Here is a 23,703-nt window from a genome sequence, read left to right as displayed (position 1 = left end):
CAAGAGTTTAATGACCTGTCATGACACAATAATCTCAGTAAAACATTCAGTGCATTTTCCAAACCTTTCCATTGCATGTTATGCATCAGTAGATAGAATAAATAACCAGAGACGAATATCGGTGATAGTTCTGCGATCACAGTGACCTTATTCAAATATAAATGTCCAGACTATTGGTTTATTTCCGCTGCATTACAGAAGAATGACCAAATTTTAAATCCAACATTTTACAGACTAATTGTTTTTGCAGATCTTGAGTTTATTTTTTAACTGGAAGCCTGTAAAGAAGGTAATATTTTGTCTACAGTAGGAGTGTATAACCCTTGTCCTCAGCTGAAATATTCACCGTATTGGTCTTAAGCAAATTACTGTGCAAGGGCTTGTGTTGATTTTTAACCCTAAACACAGTAGCAGAATAATTAACTATGATTTGTCATTTGCATCTTTGCCAGAAAGATGCAGGAAAACGAAACCTTAAACATGAGGTTGTGCCAAGGCATTTAGACCCCAGTTTAATCAAAAGCCAACCTCTGATAAGCCCATTGTGTGTATGTGTCTGCACACGCTACGTGCATACAAGTTTGCATATGTTTTCATTCAGCTCTTTGTGCTACTTCCCTCACATTACTCAAAGACACCAGGAGGCCCAATAAAACAAAGTGACAGAACACAGTAATTCCAAAAACATAAAATGTTTTCAGTCTCTGCTCCATGCCAGTGCTCTGTTTTCAGAGTCTTGTTGAAATGCTGTTAATACTCACTCAAATTAAGGTTCTCAGCTATTCCCAAGGCTGCCACTGTGCACATTCAACAAGAACCTCAACATAACATAATGCACTGGTAATAGAGGTAATTAAAGCTCATACCTCAGTGGTGATGTGAGGAAGACAAATTGACCATCATAAAGTGAGATGAACAACCTTTAAAAGTACAGCTCAAATATAATACAGTTTAGTACTCACCAATGCAAGCATGAACTCTGACTGATAGCTGTGTGCGAAGAATAATGCTGTGTTTCTTGCCTCTCCTGTAAAAATAGGGGACAAATGAAGAGAAAGAGAAATGTTATGTAGACATAATGACAAATGTGATTTGGGTCTGTATGTCTGTGTGTGCATATGCGTTTGTGCACTGTATGTGCATAGGGGTAGTGCACACACACAGTTGTATCAAGACAAAGGAACAATTTGCATCACTGAATCTAAGACATCAGAAAGTCAGAAGGACATAAGTGCTGAAAATACCCCAATCAGGTATAGTATTATGACCACCTGTGTAGTGGAGTCATACTGGAGGGAATTATAAGAAGAGGTGCTTCTAATATTTTGGCCACCCTATTTAAAATGAATGAAACATTAGAACCACCCCTACTTATAATTCAGTCCAAAACGACTCCACTACCCACTTTGACCCCAATAATAAACACATAGTATAATTATCACCTTTCACAGTTTCAACCTAAAAACTAAGAAATAATAACCTTGTAAAAGTAGAATTCATAGCAGAGCTGCGGTATTGGATTGCATTTAATTGCAAAGGTGGCCATAATGTTACGCCTGAGCTGTGTATAAATGGCTAAAGTGCAACGACACACTTCAAGTTAAATTCTTTTTCAACAAATTCAACCCTTCAGTGTCTGTAGTTGAAATGCAACAGAGAATAGGCCACAGAACAGAACAGGGGAGAGGTCTCCAAAAGTGAAAATGAAGGATGGGAGCAACTCAGAGGTCAACTCCACCCCCTGTATTAATGGAGATATGCCAAGACCCTGTCACCATCCTGTCAACTGCTTACAATGTGTGAATGGCAAATTAAAAGAAAGATGACAACAATGCACCCCAATTCTATTGATTGTGAGAGTGGATTTGTGAGAGTGGTTGTGACGGCTGTGTAGCCTATAGTGATAGAAAGGAGAGAACCCCACACTCTATATATAAAGTTATGTCTCTATAGTATATAAAGTATGATGTACTTGTTATATTGCTTGTTAGTCCATCTCTCACTACTTTCTGATTTCCCTACCCTGTCTGTGTAACATTAAAGCCAATCATTACCAAAGATGAAGAAGTACATCTATTAAAAAAATGGGTTTCAAAGCTCAATAATTTCCTTAAGGAACTTGTACTTTAGTTTGCACGGTTCAGTCAATGTAAACTATATTGTTAATGAAGGCACAATTCTCTCTTCTCACTGATGCATTTTTAATAGTTTTGTGATGAAAAACAAGCTAATATCACCCAAGTGTCTTCAGCCAGTCTTCCTGTGTTCGCATTCCAAAGGCATCCCAAATAATTTGGCAGAGAAAACATCTTCCAATTTTTTTTTTTTTTATCAGATTTAGATCACAGATTGCGCCTTTAATCTTTTAACTAACTAAAGAAGCATGTAAACAAACCCAGTAGACACAACTGTAGACAAGAGCACAGCAGGTAGAGTTGAGCAACACCCCCTTTCTAATTCAGCTCTCTGACAAATGGGCTTTTATGTTGCCTGTAAAGAGGCAATATGATTGTTCAGCCTGGCACAGTGCCAGCAACAGACTGTCACTCTTAGTGACAATCGGGCAGTGATGGGACCGATAGGCTTTTTCTTTCTCTGTGAGCACAGAAGGCAGATCACAGAAAACTGCTGCACTGCATTATATGGTCCTCACTGTAGCATAGCTGCTCCACACATCCAGACACAGACACATTGACATCCTTCCTGCCCCGACCAGTCAGGGGGAGACTGTGTTGACATGCACACAAACAGATTACATGGCATAGGAAGTCTGTATATGCTTACTGTTTATTAAATATAATATTCAGCAAAAAGGAGAAGCGACACAGGCACAACATCTGTCAACGTGGGAATTCACTGGTGAGATGAGATGGCAAACATGAATTTAATCCCGTGTGATGTTGTTGGGGCAAATGGGTAACTAGAGCCATTTTTTCACGAGTGTCTGCTTTCTCTCTGCTTCACTGCAACAGTATCCCTGTGCTTAGCCAAGACCTGAGGCTACACAGGCAAACATGCTCATTATCAAATTAAACAACCGTGCATAGAATATAAGTGAGGTTTCTAGACCCCCCACCCACCACCACCACCAATTAAACATGAGAATTGGGTACTCCCACAGACAGTGCTCCAGGCCTGCAAAGGGTGAAGCCCAAAGTTACAGAAACTCTGTAACCATAGCTATGACAAATGCCAGCCAAATAACAAATTGGCCCCATGTTGAGATATGCTACTGCTCAAAATTATACGCTTAATAAATAATTTCATGAAAAAATATTTGTATACATTTTTATTTGGTCTGTACATGAAGAGACAAAGCAAAATGTGGAACCCATCTGGTAGTTGAGTGTTTAAGACACATACCATACAGCAACACTCACTGTTTGTTGCATGTCACACCCTCCTCTCTCTGCCCTAGTTTCCTGTCTCGAATGTCTACTGTCAAATAAAGGCAGAAATCCCACCCCCAAAAAACTTTTAAAAAAAGAAAAGCAAATAATAAAATGTCTGACTGATTTTCATTCTGCTGTCACTGCTCTGTTGTACAGCACCATCAAAAAGCACTGCCTTAATCCTAAAACCCAGAACAACCGCAACAGGACCAGTGGATGCCTGCCAGCTCCATTTTCTCTGGCTTTATCTAAGAAAGTTTTAATGGACCTGTTTATAAAACAACACAAAATGTGTACGCAAAGAAATCGGACACACATATCTGGAATACAGTAAAGCCAGCACTTCCCCTCAAAGACCAATTAATGCCAGACCAGAAGGCCCCACGGAGGTCTACTGACTCAGCAATTGTTGGTTAACATCCCTGCTCAAGAGAGTCCAGCATTAGTGTGTGTGTATGTGGAGGGACCCCCAGTGCCTGTGTAAACCAAGTGGGGTAAAGACGTAAAGAATGAGGCTCAGACTGTCTAGGTTAACTTTCTTTGAAAGGCTGCTTCACTAACCACTGACCAGATTCAGACACACATATACATACATGCACGCACGCACACACACACAGCTCAGTTATGATCATAATACAGTTAAACTGCTCTGCAAACACAGAAGGGACAACTGGTGTTTTATTTCCTCCCTTGAAGTCTAAGCTGTAGTGTGTTTGACAATTCCTCTGGTTCTTTTCAAATGTGCTTTTTCTCCTCAAATAAAAATCTTGTGTGCTGTGTGTGTCTATGATACAATGTCCAAGATGGTCCGAAAAAATGAAAATAATGAAAGCGGAGCTGCCCTAAGAGAGATGATTGAATGTGATGAGAAACTCTGAATACTTGAGGTCTACAGAGGAAGAACAATTGGCTTTAATATGTCAATAACGCTCAATAAAAAGAAAAAAAGGCTTATTCAGCACAAAACTGCTTGATTTTATATGTGAATTAAAAGCTGCAGGGCAGTGAAATGCTAAGAAGCATCTTCTTGTGTGCTGTGTGTCAGCCTCACATTTCACATGCTGAATCAATTATACAGTCAATAACAGCACTTCATGTTATCTTCTAAAGACAAGCCAGGGAATATGCCCTTGAAGGCTTACTTTAATAATCATCTGACAATCAATGTCACATATTTGAGCAAAAACAACATCACGCCCAACACATAATTCCACACATGAATTCAATACAACATTCTTCCTACTACATGAGACCCAAGTTCCCTTGAAATTCTAAAACCAGCTCCAGCTCGTCAATCCATGTAATCCAGAAAAATATTCAACAGCTATAAACGTCTGTAAGAACATGTCAGGCCATCTGATGCTAACTACATCCCCCATGGTCTATCTCAGCTCAGGGCTACAAATGCAGGAAACTGTGTGCATGGGGTCAACCAATCTATCATAGCTAGAAACTTGAATGACACACTGACTACCTAAAGCTGTGTAGATATGTCTGAGCACATGTCTGGGCTCTTTGGTCAGTATAACTTGAGGTGAGACTGTATCAGAGATGGGACAGGGGATCTATGAGTCACGATCTCATATAGCTTTGCTTTATAACATGGTGTGGAAGTTATTATGGCCCTAAGCTCCTGTGACATGGATATCCCCTGGCTCTGCGGTGCTCTGTCAGAGGATCACACTTTAATCTGATTGTAAAGACACTAGGTATGACACAGGTGCTGCAGGAATGTAACCTGTCATTAATATCAATTACAGATGGATTCAATGACTAATAATTATGAGAGCTGGGGAACTCATGCAGAATATGAATATAGCACTATTCTCTTTCTCAAAAATAAATAAATAAATAAAGCTTGTTAACTGCAGTTAGAGCAGGGTTGTTACTTAGAATCCACTTTTTTTTTTTTAAATCAGGAAAAAAGAGGTAGTACACGAATTCTTTTCTGAAGGTTAAACGTTTTAGTGTTGGTGACTGCTGACAGATTTATGCCATAAAAACTGAAATAAAATGGAACAAGTAAAGGTGAAATGCCTCATCAGACCTTTTATTAGCTCAATAATCAAATCAAATCAACAACACTGAGCAGTGGGGGATGTAATGCTGGGCACATCGGCACCATAAAAAGTCAGCTAGCAGAACTGCCCTATTTTTTACAAAATAATTGGCTAACCACCTTCACCCCCAGCCTCCTCAGACAACACTGTGTGGGTTTAATGACACACATCCATACCAGCCTTTGCCAGCTGGCATTACACACGCTTTGGCAGGCTCACTCTTCAATGAGAGAAGTGGACCACTTTAACCTCACAGCTCGCAATAGCCTCCCATAAGCTCCCAACAATTTCAGATGGAACTGGGAAAAGACAGCACTCACAGCATCCAATGGAAACACCACGCCAGAGAGCAGCTTATGAATTCCAAGTTAGACAAATAAATTCATACATGTTTGTGGTCAAGTCGACCAGGAACTTTAATGCCAACCTTTGGTTTGTGATGATCTAAAAAGGGCAGCACATGAACAATATATCAACATGCTCCGTGTACATGAAAAACATATGGAGTCAATAAAGTATCAGGACAAATAAAGTGCTTGAAACTGAATTGAAATTAATTGCATTTTAAACCTTTATCCTGTTTTTTTCAGGCCTAGGAGTTCGGTTAAGACAAAGCCTCATTTAATCACATATAAAACAATAGCACTAAATTATAAGCTGAGAGACATGTAAAACTGTAGTTGGGCCACTTTGTACGAGAGCACTGAGGTAACTGTCAATACAGATGAGGGAGATTGCTCATGACAGAGATCCACACCTCACAAGTAGTTTAGATAACATCACTGATGCCGGTACTTTAAAGGATACAAATAGACAACATTTAGTCTGGTACTAAAGAGATGCTAATGCCACAGACTAGGTTCATACCTATCAAATCCTGTCTTCATATGACAAAACAACATCACACAGGTGAAGACATATCTTAAAAAACAAATGCAATAAAACACAGCTTCTGTTCACTTGTCAACAAATTTACAGTATTCTTGGTTACTGAGACTGTTGAGACATTTGTTGACACAGTGATTCAAAGAGAAACTAGTGAAGATAGGCTAGCTTTTTAAAAGACACAACCATCTCCTGAGAGAAGCTTTTGGGCAGGAGAGTCCAATCAGGTGAGGCCCCAAAAGGGATTATTTTACTAATTCTCCTTGGAATAAAATTGGTATCATTATGATTCAAATCAGTATAATACAACAAAATTGGCCATAGGAATACAAAAAGTACAGTATTAGTATGTATAATCATGACCAAGGTTTCAAATACTGTATGCTTTCTCCTTTATCTGGCCTGATATCCTATGTTTCTCTCTCCTCTCTCTCTCAAAAAACAGTAATCACATTGTACTGATTATGTCTGACTGTTAAAACAGAGAAGTATTCGGGGTATTTTTAAAAGCCAGATTGTTATAATCGAAAACTTTTGAAATCACTTACTTTTAAAAAATAAATTTTTACAACTTCTTTGACCACATCACCCTGAACAATCTACTCCTGGACAATCAAACTCTGGCAAGTAACGTACATTATCCACCTGTAAGGCAGCAACAGTCCCTTATGTGTCTTCAATATGAAGCACTAGTCACAGCTGCAGTTTTGAAGTGCGAGGAATGTCTGACTTTTCATAGAGGTATCCAAATTTATTTCAATTTCTAACATTTTATGCAATAATGGAAAATGTTATTCATTTCACTTTGTTGTGTGCATGCAATTGATTGCTTCTGAAGTCTGGGGACACTGAAAGCTAAGAAAAAGACAAAGGTCACTGTTATATTACCCTCCTTCCTCCTGAAATCCCTCCAGTTCATCTCTCTGCTCTGCAAGCGTAGACTCCAAGTCCAGGTAGCTTCCATTATGGGCCAGCTGAAGGGCACAGTCATCAACCTAAATGGAGAGAAGACAATTACACACTGATATGTCCAGTGCTTTAAGATCATGTCATTGACCCTTTACATGTAAAAAGTAGATCTACCAACATGTAACAAGATTATTATAGCTATTTGAAGAAGGGGTCCTCAAAGTTTCTTTTGTTTGTTTTTGTCTTTTCGGCTTATCCCATGTGTTCAGGGTTGCCACATGTCCGCATGTTGATTTGGGCCTTCCTAACGCAACCCTCCCCAATTTCTCATGGGCTTGGACCGGCACTGCACAGTTGGGGATAGGACTGTTGGGGGTTCAGTGTCTTGCCCAGGGACACTTCAACATATAGGCGGGACTGGAGATCGAACCACTGACCCTATAGTCCATAGACAACTGCCTTCATCAACTGAGCTTCAGCCGCCCCAGACAACTAAATGCAAAGCAAGTGCTATTAATTAAAATGTGTTTCTTTTTATAGTTTGGCCACAGACGACCACAGAAAGGTATTTTATCAGCTCCTGTCACCACTGTCCAATGACAAACTGTGCAAGGTTGGAGAGACGTCATGTAGATTTAGAGAAACTTAGCAGTCTGGTGCCTCTTATCTCTCTGCTCTCTATGTCTGGTAACCTATCACACAAAATGATTTTGCAGAGGAGGTATGATTTGCCTGGTGGTGATTGGTTTGTCATCAGCTTGTGGTCCAGGAGATGAAGGAGTGTGTTTATTCTCCTGTCTAGTGGACCTCTACATAAGAGATATTGCCTATTTATATTCATATACTTAACTCAGTAAATTTTACTTCACTCTGCACTGTGAACTGCAATATAAATAAATTACATATGTATAAATTACAAAAAAGCTATAAGAATCAATTGCATACACATTGAACCATACATGCAAAACCTTTTTCCAATGTTAGTGTGGTTATTGCTAGGTAAATTTTATCCCACATGACAATAACTGAACGTGAAGGAAAAAGGCAGAAAAAGATACCATGGATACCACAGCTTTGATCTGTTCTGTTCGCGACAGTGTCATTTTTGAGAACTGAAACAAACCAATTCAAACTGTTGTTCTTACAGTGAAGTAGAGAGGAAGATAGGAAAAAAAACTATACACAATATATATCACAGACAATCAATGCAATCCTGTACATAGAAAAACCCAGAAAAAGGGAAACAAGTACTTCTCCAGATTACAGGTCATATTTTGGACTGACAGGAAATCCAGCGAAAGGGCCCAAGTTGGATCCACTGTTTTTATGCCGATGGACTTAAATGGTTTTGAAAATAATGGGTGTGACAGTAATATGACATGTAGCATGAAAAAGAAGACAAACTAAATCATAAACTGTATAATGGATAGTGGCTGGACACTATATAACTTGATCCAAGGCAAACTTTATACGCCAACTGTCCCACAAGGAATTACCATATCAAAAAATATATATCCCTTTAAGTCAAGAGTGGTTACCTAGACATTCATGAATTTGTTTAATACTGAAAGTATTTTTCACTTGCTTCCTATTGACCTGTTTTCAATAGGTGATGTCTTTGGTGTTAAATCAGTATTAGCAGTCATGAAATTAACCTGGCTAGTAATGTCGTGTCAAATTAACTCTTAAGATTTACAGTCACCATTCTCTATTTTATCTCAAATGTGTTTTCAATGCTTCCCAACATACAATCATCAGAAGAAGGTAAGATATTTTGCAAGTATCAAAGCATTCATTAAATGGTCAAAATGTTGTGAAAGCATGACATTTATAAACATAGATTCATGCTTATACAACCCCAAATCAAAAAAGTTGGGAAGATGTGTAAAACTTAAATAAAAACATAATGCGATGATTTGCAAATCTCATCAACCCATATCTTATTCACAATAGAAAATAATCAACATATCAGATGTTGAAATTGAGACCTTTTACCATTTCATGGAACATATTTAATGGCAGATAAATTGGATGGCAGCAAATCTCAAAAAAGCTGGAACAGGTTGATGTTCTTTTTAACAACCTTCTGTAAACATCAGGGAAGTGAGGAGACCAGTTGCTGGAGTTTTAGGAGAGGAATGTTTTCCCATTGTTGTCTGATGCAGGATTCTAGCTGCTCAACAGTCCTGGGCCTTTGTTATCTGATTTTGTGTTTTATAATGCACCAAATGTTTTCTATTGGTGAAAGGCCTGGACTGCAGGCAGGCCAGTTCAGCACCCAGACCCTTCTCCTGTGAAGCCATGCTGTTGTAGTGGATGCAGTATGTGGTTTAGCATTGTCTTGCTGAAATATGCAAGGCCTTCCCTGAAAAAGAATAAGTGTGAAAAAGTTCACAGATTTCTGGAAGAGTTCCTGAGCTCCTGCAGTGATGTCCGGTAGAGAATCATGCCTGTTTTTAATACACTGTCACTAGAGGGCCTAAAGATTACACGCATTCAGTTTTGACCTTTGGCCTTTTTCCTTGTGCACAGAGATTCCTCCTGATTTTCTGAACATTTTGATGATATTAGATACTGTAGAGGGTGGGATCTTCACAATTGAGGAAGATTTTTCTGAAATTAATAAAAAATCTCCAGTATCTCAGTTTCAACATCTCATATGTTCTATTGTAAATAAAATATGGGTTGATGAGATTTGCAAACCATTGGATTCTGTTTTTTTTTTTTTCAATTTTGCACATCCTCCCAACTTCTTTTGAATTGGGGTTGTAACTCAATCCATCCTTACTCTTTTCACATTTTACAGTCCTTTAAATAATACATAAAATATATTTAAAGTTTGTGTATTCATTAAAAACGGCAAAAAAGTGTTTGTTTTCCTTAAGCTTTGCACTCTATGACAACCTGAAATAGACAAAACACTGTGCTGAATTTGCAGCTGTAACCAGTAATTAGCTAACTGTGGAACCAAGAAAATGCCTTTCCCCACACAAGGTTTTGACTCACAGGCCAAAGGGGAAAACAGCAGAAAAGTCAAAGTGAATTATCTGCCAAGTTTGCCATTATTTAATCCCCACCTGTAGATCCATCTACTTTCTGTCACTTCAAGTTCTCATTATATAATGAACCTGGATTACTGATTACAGGTCATTGCCATGTGTAATCAAGCCGGACTGATACACATAAATGGCCCTTAATCCGGGAACAATTCTGACAGATAATCAGTAACAGAGGCTTCCTTGGCTGTCCTCCGCCCAGGACTTGAACCCACGGTGGCCCTGTGATGGCCAAGTCCAGAGAAGTAACCACAAGTCCTCTGCTCACACACTGAGGTCTGGCCTCTCCCTTCAACCACCATACTGTGGTCCACTGACCAGGCAGGCAGTTAAGGCAGAAGGACTAAAAATAAACACCATGCAATTTCTAATTTAAAACTGCTATCGCACTCCAACTGTCTTTGTATTCAAAAGGGGAAGAACATTTGAAATGAGATATCATATACGGTTTTAATCTTATACTTATAATATCACTCTCTTGTAGATAGTTTGTTGCAAATGTTGATCTTGTTTTACAGGTTACCCATTTTTGCCTATAAACTGCAGGAGAGTCTGAATCAAACAAGAGGAATTACAGTAAGCTGCTTTAAAAGCTTATAGCTTTACAAAAGGTAAGGATGGCATTTGTGGTCTTTGCCCACAGGGCAACTCATTGGAAACAACAAATTACACTTGATGCATTGAAGAGAAACCACAAAAGTAATCTTAAACTCCTGTCAAGCATGCGGAGGACGAGTCTGTCAATGGATGCTGCATTCTTCAGAAAGGAGCCCTCTGCTGAGACAACCTTCTAAAGTGCAAAACCTCAACTCTGCATAACAATGTGTAAAAGAATTCAAGAGTTCAGACAGGCATGAAGGATGAACCTGTATTTTACAGCATTTAACATAACTCCTTATTATGGGACTCTGTAATTTCTTTTAAAAAATGCAGGAAAAGAACTGGCCCAAAAATTGAAATTGGTAAAGTGAGAGTTCATTTTCCAAAATGTAGCCACATTTTTCCTCCACTGAGTCCTGCTTCGTAGACAAATGTGGGCTTCAAGGCCACCCAGCCACAAACAGCAAACGACTGAAATGGAGCAGAGCATATGAGGGACTATTGATCTATTGATTTGTGTTGACATTAATTGCAGATTTGAAAGAGTACAAACAAATACTAAGGAGCATGTGCATTACATCATCTGAAAGGAGGGATCATGAAGGCTAAGGCACTATGTATGACATAATGTAAAAGCTAACATAGACTGAGACCGCCCATTGTTTTCTCCTACGAAAGCAACAGAAAAGCTTCTTCTGGTATGGATATATGTTGGTATTTTTAGCAAAAAATTGTCTAATGCAAAGCAGAATTACAATTTCTTTATAAGCAGCACTGCTGTTGCAAAAGGGTAAAACACCACGGCAGGTCACCAGCTCTGAAAAAGCATGTATGGTGTGATGCCGTGTTGCTACCATGTATATTGGCATTTGATGTTTCCAACTCTCAGTTCACTTCTAACTGGTTATTGACACGTTACAGTGGAATAGTCAAGATGGCAATTCATCTAAAATGCAACCTAACACACACACAAACACATACATGCACACTCCACTTCTGAGACTGCAGAAGGAAGCCTACAGGAACAGCCCAGAGACTGCATATGCTCGCTGTTTTGACTACTTTAGCACCACGTGTTAGCACTGTGCTATTTATACCAGATTGATCAGCAGCATAGGGAAAAAGCTCAGAGACAACAGGTCTTCTGTCATGGCTTTCACAGGGTCACGCCACAGCCACTTGTTTAAATTTTTGAGGGGAGTGTTAGGGAGGTTTTGCTCAGATGTGGTGATGTAGTCTTGTCATCCACCTGTTGCGTTATAATGAATAGTAAAAGGCCTTCACCCTCAACTTGCTGCCAACCACTAAAACCCATGTGACCAATTCTCACTTACCAAGCACCGCAGAGCCTACCAGTGTTGCTCCCTCTTTGTCTAGTTTGCGGTCAAGCTGGCCTACTGCTAAACTGAGACCAGTTGACTGTGCAAAGTACATCGGCTCTTTGTTTGTGTTTTTAATTCTGCCCATTTCCCTCTCCTCTCTCAAAAAATGGAAAGCATTCCCTTTCCATCCTGCTGGTCAGGCTGAGTGGGCTGCAGAATGAGATCCAGGCTTGTGGTGATCCACAGCATCCTGAGGGTTCATGACTTATCTTACTGGCTCTCCTCAAAGATGATGGAGTACCATTGATGTGACAGAATGAAGAAAGACCCGAATTAACTTTGTATTTATACGACTTCCTAACCAGACTCAGATGAATGTTCAATAAAGACTCAACCCTTAGATACTATGGCCCGTTTGCTTTGTTTAAATTGAATGCCTGTAAATGAGGTCTTTTCAAAGTGTGTTTGGATGCACACGGTCTAATCAGGAGGCAGAAACAACCATTTCTCAAAAGATTTAGCCTGCCACAACAAAATAAGGAAAAAACTGAAAATAGGTTTCAGGTTTATATGTCAGTGACTTTCTTTGAGGAGAAAGGTCTAAAGCATCATACCAAATAGGAACATTCAGTTTTTTAGAGTTGCTTAAAAGTGGCTGGCCAACTTTTGCAACCGGTACAATGTGTACTGTTTCACCAACTCAAGCAGTAAGGGATAAAGTATGTGATGTGGCAAAGTGAAAAGCATTCTGCTGCAGTCTGAGCAAATAACCAAGGTGAAAACAGAACATCTAAAAACAATGCAATAAAAAAATCTTGAAAAAAGTGGTATGACACATGTACATGGATACACATGGAGTCATGAGTTATGGGTTCTAAATATAAGTAATCATATCTAGGACCATCCAGGTGAGGAATCACCATCTTGTCCCACAACAACTGACCAACTGTAAATTTGACCCCACCTAGTCTAATTGGTGCTCTGCTATGCCAATAATGGCTTTTTGAAGGAAAGTTACATTTTTAACTTAAGTCAAGCAACAATTTTACTAAATCTAACCAAATTGATGAGTATACCATCTCTGTCTGTTTCATTGTTTATTTTCATTTGCAAAATATAACTGGCACAAAACCTCTTGTAAGTTTTAATTCTAAATAATGAAGAATACTTTAGTAAGTAAAGCAAGTTAAACAATAAATAATTACACATGCCCTTCAGCCAAATAGTGGGTGTATACTCTATTCATCCAGCCACTAAATATTTCAAAACGTCATAAGCTTGTCAAGTTTAAATGCAAGTTGATCAGCATCACATATCAGCAGCCTGCTTCGAGACACTGTGTCTATGGTTCATTACGTTTGTTTGGTAGCAACCCCAGCAACATAGTCAAGCTAATCATTAATTTAGCAGTTTGCAGGTGTTAACTTTGCACTAGTCTAATTTAAAGGGGGTGGGGGGGGGAAGGAACAAAACATCATCAAGAGACTAGGAAGTATACCACCTACCTTCTGTGGGGCTTTTAGCAGACGGTGGACTCCAGCAATCTGATTGATCAGAGGGATATCTTCCCTGAAAGTGTACAGAGGTGGCCTCGTGGGCTCGGGGAAATTGGTGCTGTTAAATGGATCAGTGTCATCTAAAAACTGAACCCTGCATATAAACGTAGCCATGATGTATCCATTCAAGTCAAGTTCAGATGATCAAAACAGTCGATGCGACGCCACAGCCTGTGACAGACGCGCAGCCCCCGGCCACAAACTACCGGCAGGTCCGCTGCAGTAGCAAAATCCTACACCCTCTGTTATCCTTGGACCTTCTCCATTCGCTTCACGCAGCACAGATGACTCAGGACAGGGCACACGACAGTGAAAAAGTAGACAGCCAAGGTGCCTGGTTGGGAGATACGTACAGTCAGAGCGGTGTGCAAATGAGCGGAGCGGAGGTTTCCAAGGGCATTGCGGGCAGTTGAGGTGCTGAGGCAGACTGCGGACAGGACGGCTACACTTGGCGCTTGGTCTGTGAGAGCGATGGGAAGCGGCTCCCTCCTCAAGCACAAACTCCGCCAGGGGAAACAGCAGCCAGACCTCGGCCGACCGACACGGCTCACGTTACCGCAGCAATGGCGGCCTCCAGTGGCAAATGTAAACGCCTTTGCACCGAAACTGACGGAGAGTAAAAAGACTGACAAGCCAGAGGGGCCAGAAGTGCACGAACTCAATAAGGTAAAACTACAATTATTATTTTAAAAGCACTTACCTATTATAACCTATTATAACCCCAATTCCAAAAAAGTTGGGAAGATGTGGAAATGAAACTAAAAACAGAATGCAATGAGTTGCAAATCTCATCAACCTATATTTTATTCACAGTAGAACAAAAGAAAACATCAGATGTTGAAACTGAGACACTATGGAAAATATTAGCTCATTTTGAATTTGATGTCAGTAACACATCTCTAAAAAGTTGTAATGGGAGCAACAAAAGGCAGGAAAAGTAATTGCTGCAGGTCAAAAAAAAAATGGAGGAGCATTTGAGAACTAATTAGGTTAATTGCCAATGGATCAGTAACATCACTGGGTATAAAAGGAACATTTTAGAGAGGCAGAGCCTCTGTAATGTAAAGATGGGGAGAGGTTCGCCAATCTGCTACAAACTGCATCTAATATTTGTTGAAAACCACCTACAGTATATAATATCATCAAAAGATTCAATCAGGAGGAATCTGACAACAAGGGACAAGGCCGAAGGTCAAAACTGGATGCATATGATCTTTAGGCCCTCAGACATCACTGCATTTAAAACAGACTTCTCTAGTGGACATCACTGCATGGGCTCAGGAACACTTCCAGAAATCACTGTCTGTGAACACTGTTTGCCGTGCAATCCACAAATGTAAGTTAAAGCTGTATGATCCATTAAAGAAGCCATATGTGAACATCCAGAAACACCGAGATGTTCTCTGGGCCAAATCTCATTTAAATGAGGCAAAATGGAAAACTGTTCTTTGGTCAGATAAATTAGAAAAATGAAATTCTTTTAGAAACCATGGACTCTATGTTCTGGTGACTAAAGGGGAGAGGGACCATACAGCCTGTTATCTGCAGAGAGACTGAAAGCCTGCATCTCTGATAGTATGGTGTGGGCAGCTTGCACATCTGGAAAGGCACCATCAACGCTGAAAAGTACATAGCGGTTTTAGACCAACATATGCTCTCATCCAGACAATGTCTCTTTCAGGGAAGACTTTACATGTTTCAGAAATGCTAAACCACATCCTGGATACATCACAACAGCATGGCTTCACAGGAGAAGAGTATGGGTGTTGAACTGGCCTGCCTGCAGTACAGACCTTTCACCAATAAAAATCCATCAAATTCAAAATGAGCTAATATTTTTTATGAAATGTTAAAAGTTCTCAGTTTTAAGATTTTTGTTCTTTTTTAAAATGTATTTATTTTTTTAGCCTTTCGCACAGACACTTTAACATGTGGTCGGGAAGAGGGGGGGCGTGAACCTTCCAACCTGTGGTCAGCAGGAAGCCATTCTACCAACTGAGCCATGTTGTGTATGGTCTATGGTGAATAAAATATGGGTTAATGAGATTTGTAAATCCTTGCATTCGATTCCAACTTTTTTGGAATTTGGGTTGTATGTTTAAGTAGACAACAAATGCAAGTACTCAACAAAACAAATTCATGTTGTTGATACCATCAAAGTGTATTCCTGAGTTTTCATTTGTTTTCCTCATAAATATGATTTATGCATAAATCTACATCTACATTTACATTTAGGCATTTGGCAGACTCTTTTATACAAAGCAACTTACAAGTGAGGTACAAGGCAACAGTGTTTCCCTTTCATGAGATGCAATTGCAAGACAGGCCAGGATATTTTTACAGTAAGTGCATACTGTAGGAACGATTGGAAAAATTCTTATTGCAACAGTTTTGTTCAAAACATAGGCCTTGTTAAGTTTAATTTACAGATCACAGGACACAAAGAATTCAAAAACTGTATTTCTGAGAATGTGATTTAAAAAATCAAACGAATTGTAAATATTTCTATACAAAAACTGAACTCAAATAGTGACTTTGTGTAGAACAAATATAGTAGTTAGTAAAAGTGGAGTAACTACTTTTGACAGTTTTATTAATCCATAATTTTAGATCATGATTTATTACTTCATTCCTATATCTAACATTGTCAAAGAAATGTAGTTAAGAAAAAAGTTAAATATTTCCCTCTGAATTATAAATATATACAGTCAATTTAGAGGTAAAGTGCTTGATTTGTCATTATACGTAACACGAAATTGCATCAGATGGTCAGATGGAGGGTGCGTCACCACTATGTGGCAACCTGACCTGATCCCTAACACACACGTTTTTAGTGGTGGGGGAAGCCGGAGCACCCGGAGGAAACCTACTCAAACACAGGGAGAACATGTAAAGTCCACACAGAAAGGTCCTGTCCTTCTTGTGTGAGACAACAGTGCTAACCACTCTTCCACCATGCTGCCCATATCTTGAACACATCATGAAGTAGTTGGAAAAGCTATGAAGACATTTTAAAATACTGTACTTTATCTGTCAATAACAATAACTGCATTCTGTGGAGCATAATCAATTAAAGCATGACAAATCACAACTTGAATTATTAAGTGTTTAATAATATTTTGGGGTTTATTTATTTGTATAACTTTGCCATTCTCCATGAGAAATTAGCAAATTCCACCAAGGCCAAGAGTGAGGTGTTTTTTTGGGGGGGGAGTTGTTTTGTTTTTTTCCTGAGGTAAACCCTGGAAATGCCTTTATGTGTTTTACAGTCTTTAAAGCTTCCAGTGAGGGATTTGTATAGTTAATATTTGATCAAAAAAACTAATTGTTTATTAATATATCATCACAGCTATGTTACTATGTAACTTAATGGGTTTTTTCTTAAAACATTAACATGCATTACCCCTTTAGACATGAGCTAGGCTTAGAAGTTGTAAAGGTTGACACAACAGACATATCAGAGATGGATCTCTTAAACTTTACTCAGATTATCTGCATAGCTAGTGTTGTAAAACATTTTGAGCTCATAAAATAACAGGTTTTAAATACATGAAGAGTTAGGCTAAATATTGTAAATTCTTAGTGTAGGTTTTAGAGCCCTTTGTGACCCACCCCCTTACAGTTACAATTTGAATCTGTCCAGCTGTAGCATGAAACTCAAAATCAGTGCGCCCAGAGCCTCAGCTGCCGGCGCTGTGTCATAGAATGGCACGATATATTCCTTCACGTTGGCATGTGTAATGCATGGGCTTTGATCTTCTCTCATTGGTTAGAAGGGCGAGCCTCGCTGAAAAAACCTTTAGAATGGAAAATCTGTGTGATACTGCCAATGCTGTTATTTTTATTTGAATTTTTTTGACAGCACCACTCTACAAAAAGTATGCAACATCTCTACTAAAACATTATACAAAAAATACACATACTTTGGCTTAAGTGTTATTATGGATCATGTTATTAAAATGTCTATTCAGTAAACCTAACAAGAACAGTGACTTCTGTGCAATGAACCTTTACCATCAGATCTGACATTAGTTAACTATCACGTGTGTTTCGGCTCATCTTACATGAGATGACAGCTAGTCAATCAATTACAGAGGTCCAGTATATCTCAAAGTGTACAATGCAACCCAATAGCATAACGCTACAGTAAAAGAAAATGAAGCTACAATTCCCTAATCCAGGCCTGGAGGACAGGATATTGTCCCATCAGCAGCTGGACAAATTGGAGGAGGAAGAGGAAGACAGGCAAAAATGGGACAACAAGGCCCAGTACATGCTGACCTGTGTGGGGTTTTGTGTGGGGCTAGGAAATGTCTGGCGTTTTCCGTATCTGTGTCAGAATCATGGAGGAGGCAAGTTTTGTTTTCATGGTATAATTCAGCTATTCCTTACTTGACTAGTTTTATCATTTCATTAAAAGTAGTTTAAGTACAGTAACTTAAATATATTTAATCCAGACCTACTACTGTTGGAGATTACAAGAACATGATGTATACTCTCAAGTAGTGTATGTGTGTACTGCTAATGCTTCTGGGTTAGCCTGTTTGTAAAAAGAAAGAAATTTAAATATTATTTACTTTACTTTTTAGAATATATACTGTAGTTATTACATTGTTTTTGTGTGAAGTTATTCACCAACATCCCAAAACACTGAAGAATGGTCTATAAAAAGTAAAATCTTTTAAATAATTGATATAACAAGTAACTGAAAACAGATGCCAAACTGTAGACTCACCAAAATGATGGTTTGAAACTAATCTGCTCAGATAAGATTTTTTATACCCTTTGACTTGCAGAAAATCCTCTTAAAAATGCTGCACATGCATCTTGAATGATTAACATCAAGATGTTCTCTGTTCAGTCTTTTGTCTTTTATGCCCCTTGGGTGTTATTTAGCTCCTGGATTTTTTTTCCTACACTTCAAAATCAGTTCAGGTTAAATTCAAAATACAAAGAAAATTGAAAAACAATTTTATGACTGTGAGGCCATTAACAGGTTCTTCCTTTGTATTTTTTTAGGTGCATTTATGATACCATTTCTCATCTTGCTGGCTCTTGAAGGAATCCCGCTTCTTCATCTTGAATTTGCCATTGGTCAGCGTTTAAGAAGAGGCAGCTTGGGAGTATGGGTTACAGTTCACCCTTATTTGACTGGCATTGGTAAGAAAAACATAATTTGGCAGTGTTAGTTACATCTAGAGTTAATTTGCATTAAACCTCGTTTGAAACATTCATGACAGGAATCGCATCCATGTGTGTATCTCTGATGGTCAGTCTCTACTACAACACCATCATTGCCTGGATTCTGTGGTACTTCTTCAACTCCTTTCAAGATCCTCTGCCATGGAGCCAGTGTCCCATGAATGCCAACTCAACAGGTACTACTACAACTAAAAACATACTGTACTGTTAAAAATGGAAAACAGATTTTGTTTAATGACACACTGCTAAATTCTGTCAGGATTCACCTTAGAGTGTGAGAGGAGCTCCCCCGTCGATTATTTCTGGTACAGGGAAACCCTGAACACAACTCCAACAATTGAAGAGGATGATGGGCTGCAATGGTGGATATTGTTATGTCATGTTTGTGCTTGGTCTGTGCTCTATATCTGCATCATTCGTGGTATTGAGACCACTGGAAAGGTATAGAACATTGCTTTCTATGGTAAGATATTGCATTGCATTTTATTTCAGCTAAAAACTAATTGTATTAATGTTTTATTTTCCTGAGGCTGTGTATGTGACTTCAACTCTCCCCTATGTGGTGTTGACAATATTTCTGATTAGAGGTCTGACCCTGAAGGGATCTTTGAATGGAATAAAGTTTCTCTTTACGCCCGATGTAAGTTGCAATTTAAAAAATGTTGTAACCACTTTTGTCTTGCTGCAGATAGCAAGTATGTTTATAACCCGCTTATTCAATTCTTTTAAATTCTTAGACAATCAGAGAAATAATATTTTATACATTTTTTTGTAAAATTTGACTAGTATTTCAATTGTTTGGACCTCATCTATCCTTTACAGTACCACATTTCTAAACATTTAATCAATACAGTAATTGTCAGCTGTACTAATTCTTCCAGTTAACAGAGTTGGCAAAACCAGCAACGTGGCTCGATGCTGGTGCTCAGGTTTTCTATTCTTTCTCTCTGGGTTTTGGTGGTCTTATTTCCTTCTCCAGCTACAACTCAGTGCAGTAAGTTTGTCATCTGCCTGCGTAGTTGAAAGTTAGATGGATACATTCTATACTGTAAATAACTTTTTTCCCTTTAGTAACAACTGTGAACAGGATGCAGTGATCATCTCTCTCATCAATGGCGTTACCTCAGTCTATGCTGCAACAGTCATTTACACAATTATCGGCTTCAGAGCAACACAGAGATATGACAACTGTCTTTCTGGGTACAGTATGTGTTTTGCATCTTAGCAGCTATTCAGCAATACCTCTACTGTGGAAAAAATTGATGAAATGCCTTTTGTTTTCAGGAACATCTTAAGCTTACTAAATGAGTTTCATCTTGCTGAGGGCAATGTTACTAATGGCAACTACAGGGAGGTTGTTCAGTATCTTAATGCAACTTACCCTGATGTTATTCAAAAGCTGGATCTGAAAACCTGTGACTTAAATATGTTTCTCAGTGAGGTAAGATTTCACAAGCTCTGAGGAAGAATTTTTATGTCCCAGCAGGTTCCATTTTAACGGAAACATAAACATGTGTTTAAATTATGCATATAATAAAATATATTTGTGGCCAGGGAGTTGAAGGAACCGGTTTGGCCTTCATTGTCTTCACGGAGGCAATCACCAAGATGCCCGTTTCTCCACTGTGGGCTGTTCTTTTCTTCATCATGCTCTTTTGTCTTGGCCTATCTTCAATGTTTGGTAACATTGAGGGAGTTCTAGTACCACTGCAAGACCTCAATGTTTTCCCTAAGACATGGCCAAAAGAAGCTATTACTGGTAACTCACCATCTATCCTCTCATTTTCTTATAAGAAAATGATTTCTAGTATTTTCATGAATACTTTTCTCTCCTTCAGGTGTAACGTGCATCTTCTGCTGTCTGGTGGGTTTGATATTTGCCCAAGGCTCAGGAAACTATTGGCTCTCACTCTTTGACACTTATGGAGGATCCATCCCTCTGCTAATTGTTGCATTTTGTGAGACGTTCTCAGTGGTATACTTATATGGGATAGACAGGTGATACTCAAATACATAATAATAATAATTTCTAGGGACTCTATGTCTTTTATATTCTACTTCCAGTTGGTACCCGCTCTCTTTTTAAAAAATAGAAAGGTTTAAACTGCATGGTGACAGGATAATATCCATACATACCAAAAGCATACTGTACTTTTATTAGAACCAAATGGACCTTTTTCTAATATAATTTCTAACTTTTCTAACATCCAAAATGTGAACGCTGTACAGCACTGTTTATTACAGGAAGCTTGTTTGCTGCTATTTTGGCTACAGTATGTTGAGTGTGTGTCCTTCCTCCTAGGTTCAATGATGATATAAAGTTCATGATTGGACACAAACCCAACTTGTTCTGGCAGATATCATGGAGAGTTGTCAGCCCACTCATTATGTTTTTCATCTTGATCTTTTACCTCATCACTAAAGTTTCTGAGAAGCTTCTTTACAAAACATGGGATCCTAAATCGGTAAACATTGATATTTACAATCAATAATTTTATTTCTAGATGAGCTCCCTAGATTTATGGATATTGACATTTTTAAACATACTGTCATGTACCATAAAATTTTTTTGTGTGTCTTTGCAGGATAAGTTCCCTACACTCCAGGAAAAGCCTTTTCCAGAATGGATCTATCTGATCATTTTCTTGTTGGCAGGAATACCCAGTATGGCTGTACCTGTCATTGCTATCTGGAAATGTATGAAAACAAAGATGATTTCAAAGTTACATCTTTACAATATTTCTGACCAAATTCAAATGAGCAACGAGCTCAGAAAATCCTCAGCCTAACAGTTTTTGGTAAAACGTTCCATTCCTAATCAAGAGGCTTTCAATAATGATGGAATTCTAAAATATGAGTCATAGTGTTTCTGAAACAAAAGTCTCTGCTAGATGAAGCCGTAAAATAAAACTACACCTGTCTGTCCAGCTGGGGTCACTATTGTCATGTGTTACTATGTGGTGCATTTGAGAGGGGAATTAAATATTAATGAAATCAGGTTTCTAGTATTAAATTTAATACTTTGTTTTAGTATGCGCAATATGCCTGTAATATGGATATTACAAAATAGAAATTTGCTATTAAAAATGGTTTTACTGAAAATTATCATACACACTACACTTTTTTTTCTAGGGTAAGTGTTGTACTGTTGACTAACTCAGACTGTGTGCAAAGAACAGAAATGTAAACTGTATCATGTAACAAATGAAAAACACGTGTACTATCACAGTTTTGCTCCCTGGCTTCTTTATTTATGGTGCCTTTGTTATCAACATCATATCATGCCACTTTACACAAGACCACTAAACCAACAAGACACATTGTTCCCACAGCTTCAGAGCTCACAAGGAAAACAACAGGCAGCTAAAGTCACTCCCAGTCTCCTGCTATTAAGAAGTCACCAGGTTCCCAAGTCAGCCAAACATATTATTCCAAAAAGACAAGGGATAAAGAAATGATGGACGAAGACGCTGGAATTGTTGAGCAACATAGGATCAAAGAAAGACCAGAATGGGACAATAAAATTCAATATTTGCTAACCTGCATAGGTTTTGCTGTTGGACTTGGTAATGTGTGGAGATTTCCATATTTGTGTCAAATCTATGGCGGAGGTAAGACCACTGGATGGTATGTTTTTAAAGCTGAAATTTATATATAAAACGGCTCAATTTTGGATTGGAAAAAAAAATTTACATTCAATCTTCCACTTTACAAAACAACCAGAAACAATTCTGGAACCTAAACTAAACATAGTGTTGTTGTTGTTTTCTTAAATCCAATTTTCTCTTTAGTCTTAAATTTATCATAGGTGGGATGAGTGAGAAATTATATCCTGAGTTTCATGCTGTTAAAAACATATTTTCCCAAATACACATTGGACATTTTATGCTAATGACTAATAATTAAAAAAATATACACACATTTGATGAACTTAGAATTTTATTTAAAAATATAATTTACTTTTAATTGTTTCTCACTGTGCACCTCAATCAACTACTTAGGAGCCAAAATCTAGTCAGATTTATAGATTATATCCGCATATGGTGTCTTAGCTTCACTTTTCTGTGTTATGAATTTGTTAGTAGATAAAACTGACATTTTTGACCTTCAGTCTACATTTAATAATGTAAAAGTTTCAATCAAAAACTAAACTGACTTTACATTTACAAAAGAATATATACCCTTTGCAATGGTACTGCAAATTGTGGTCAGGTGCATCTCATTTATTTTACAGATGTGCATGACTGGAGGTGCAGCTGTGGAACATTAAGTTGCCTTGGACAGGTTTTCTTTTTAAACTACACCGATCATCCATTCAATATTAACACTGGTGGTTTTAATAGTGTCATGGAGGACAAAGGTCACATTTCAGCATTATGACCAAAAGAAAACAGCCAAGACACTGTAAGGCAGAATGGAATAAACTGAACTGATATGGGTGTGAAAGTCTGTGAGACATATACAGTACTCAGTGCTATGACCGCTGCTAAAATGTTTTTTACAAACTACTAAACTAAGGGTCTGAATACCTTTACAAATGTTTAAGTTTGTGATTTCGACTTTTTTGAAGGTGATTGGCTTCAAACATTAAAAAAAAGAAAAACATACTTTTAATTAGTCTTTATACATTATTAAGTGCATATTGATGGAAATTCAATTAACAGGCATGTTTATTTTCCAGTTAAAGTTAAGCTAGAAACATGTCTTACCACGGGAATTAA

The 23,703-nt window shown here is 38.3% G+C and overlaps 3 protein-coding genes across 10 annotated transcripts in view; 2 read left to right on the top strand and 1 right to left on the bottom strand.

Moving 5' to 3' along the window:
* The window catches only part of fhod3b (formin homology 2 domain containing 3b), a 77,742-nt gene extending 63,848 nt beyond the window's left edge, over positions 1-13,894 (bottom strand). For all 6 annotated transcript variants that reach the window (XM_067509651.1, XM_067509652.1, XM_067509653.1 and 3 more), the window contains exons 1-3: positions 13,730-13,894; positions 7,226-7,332; positions 963-1,027 (exon numbers count right to left, since the gene is read on the bottom strand). In XM_067509651.1, the coding sequence (XP_067365752.1) occupies positions 963-1,027; positions 7,226-7,332; positions 13,730-13,894 (337 nt within the window). The remainder of the gene's footprint in view (positions 1-962; positions 1,028-7,225; positions 7,333-13,729) is intronic.
* Positions 13,895-14,228: 334 nt separating this feature from the next.
* slc6a19b (solute carrier family 6 member 19b) lies at positions 14,229-22,196 on the top strand. Of its 2 annotated transcripts, none has more exons than XM_067509658.1 (12): positions 14,229-14,446; positions 18,800-18,940; positions 19,021-19,158; positions 19,242-19,423; positions 19,512-19,622; positions 19,864-19,976; positions 20,054-20,182; positions 20,267-20,423; positions 20,537-20,741; positions 20,821-20,980; positions 21,285-21,447; positions 21,568-22,196. In XM_067509658.1, exons 2-12 carry the CDS (start codon positions 18,808-18,810, stop codon positions 21,769-21,771), a joined length of 1,695 nt encoding a protein of 564 aa, XP_067365759.1. In that variant the 5' UTR covers positions 14,229-14,446; positions 18,800-18,807; the 3' UTR covers positions 21,772-22,196. The 2 variants fall into 2 exon arrangements, with proteins under 2 accessions (XP_067365759.1, XP_067365760.1); XM_067509659.1 differs by lacking the exon at positions 14,229-14,446 and adding an exon at positions 17,782-18,132.
* A 133-nt stretch (positions 22,197-22,329) lies between these two features.
* Positions 22,330-23,703, top strand: part of LOC137130048 (sodium-dependent neutral amino acid transporter B(0)AT3-like) — a 5,623-nt gene continuing 4,249 nt past the window's right edge. Inside the window, exon 1 of one of the 2 annotated variants that reach the window (XM_067509650.1) lies at positions 22,330-22,593. In XM_067509650.1, coding sequence (XP_067365751.1) covers positions 22,437-22,593 — 157 coding nt within the window. In that variant the 5' untranslated portion in view covers positions 22,330-22,436. The remainder of the gene's footprint in view (positions 22,594-23,703) is intronic. The other variant, XM_067509649.1, reaches the window with a different exon arrangement.

The sequence above is a fragment of the Channa argus genome, chromosome 7 (assembly GCF_033026475.1).
Source record: "Channa argus isolate prfri chromosome 7, Channa argus male v1.0, whole genome shotgun sequence".
In the NCBI taxonomy this organism is placed as follows: Eukaryota; Metazoa; Chordata; class Actinopteri; order Anabantiformes; family Channidae; genus Channa; species Channa argus.
The sequence above is the reverse complement of the archived record's forward strand: the minus strand, read 5'-3'. Positions and strand labels throughout refer to the sequence as shown.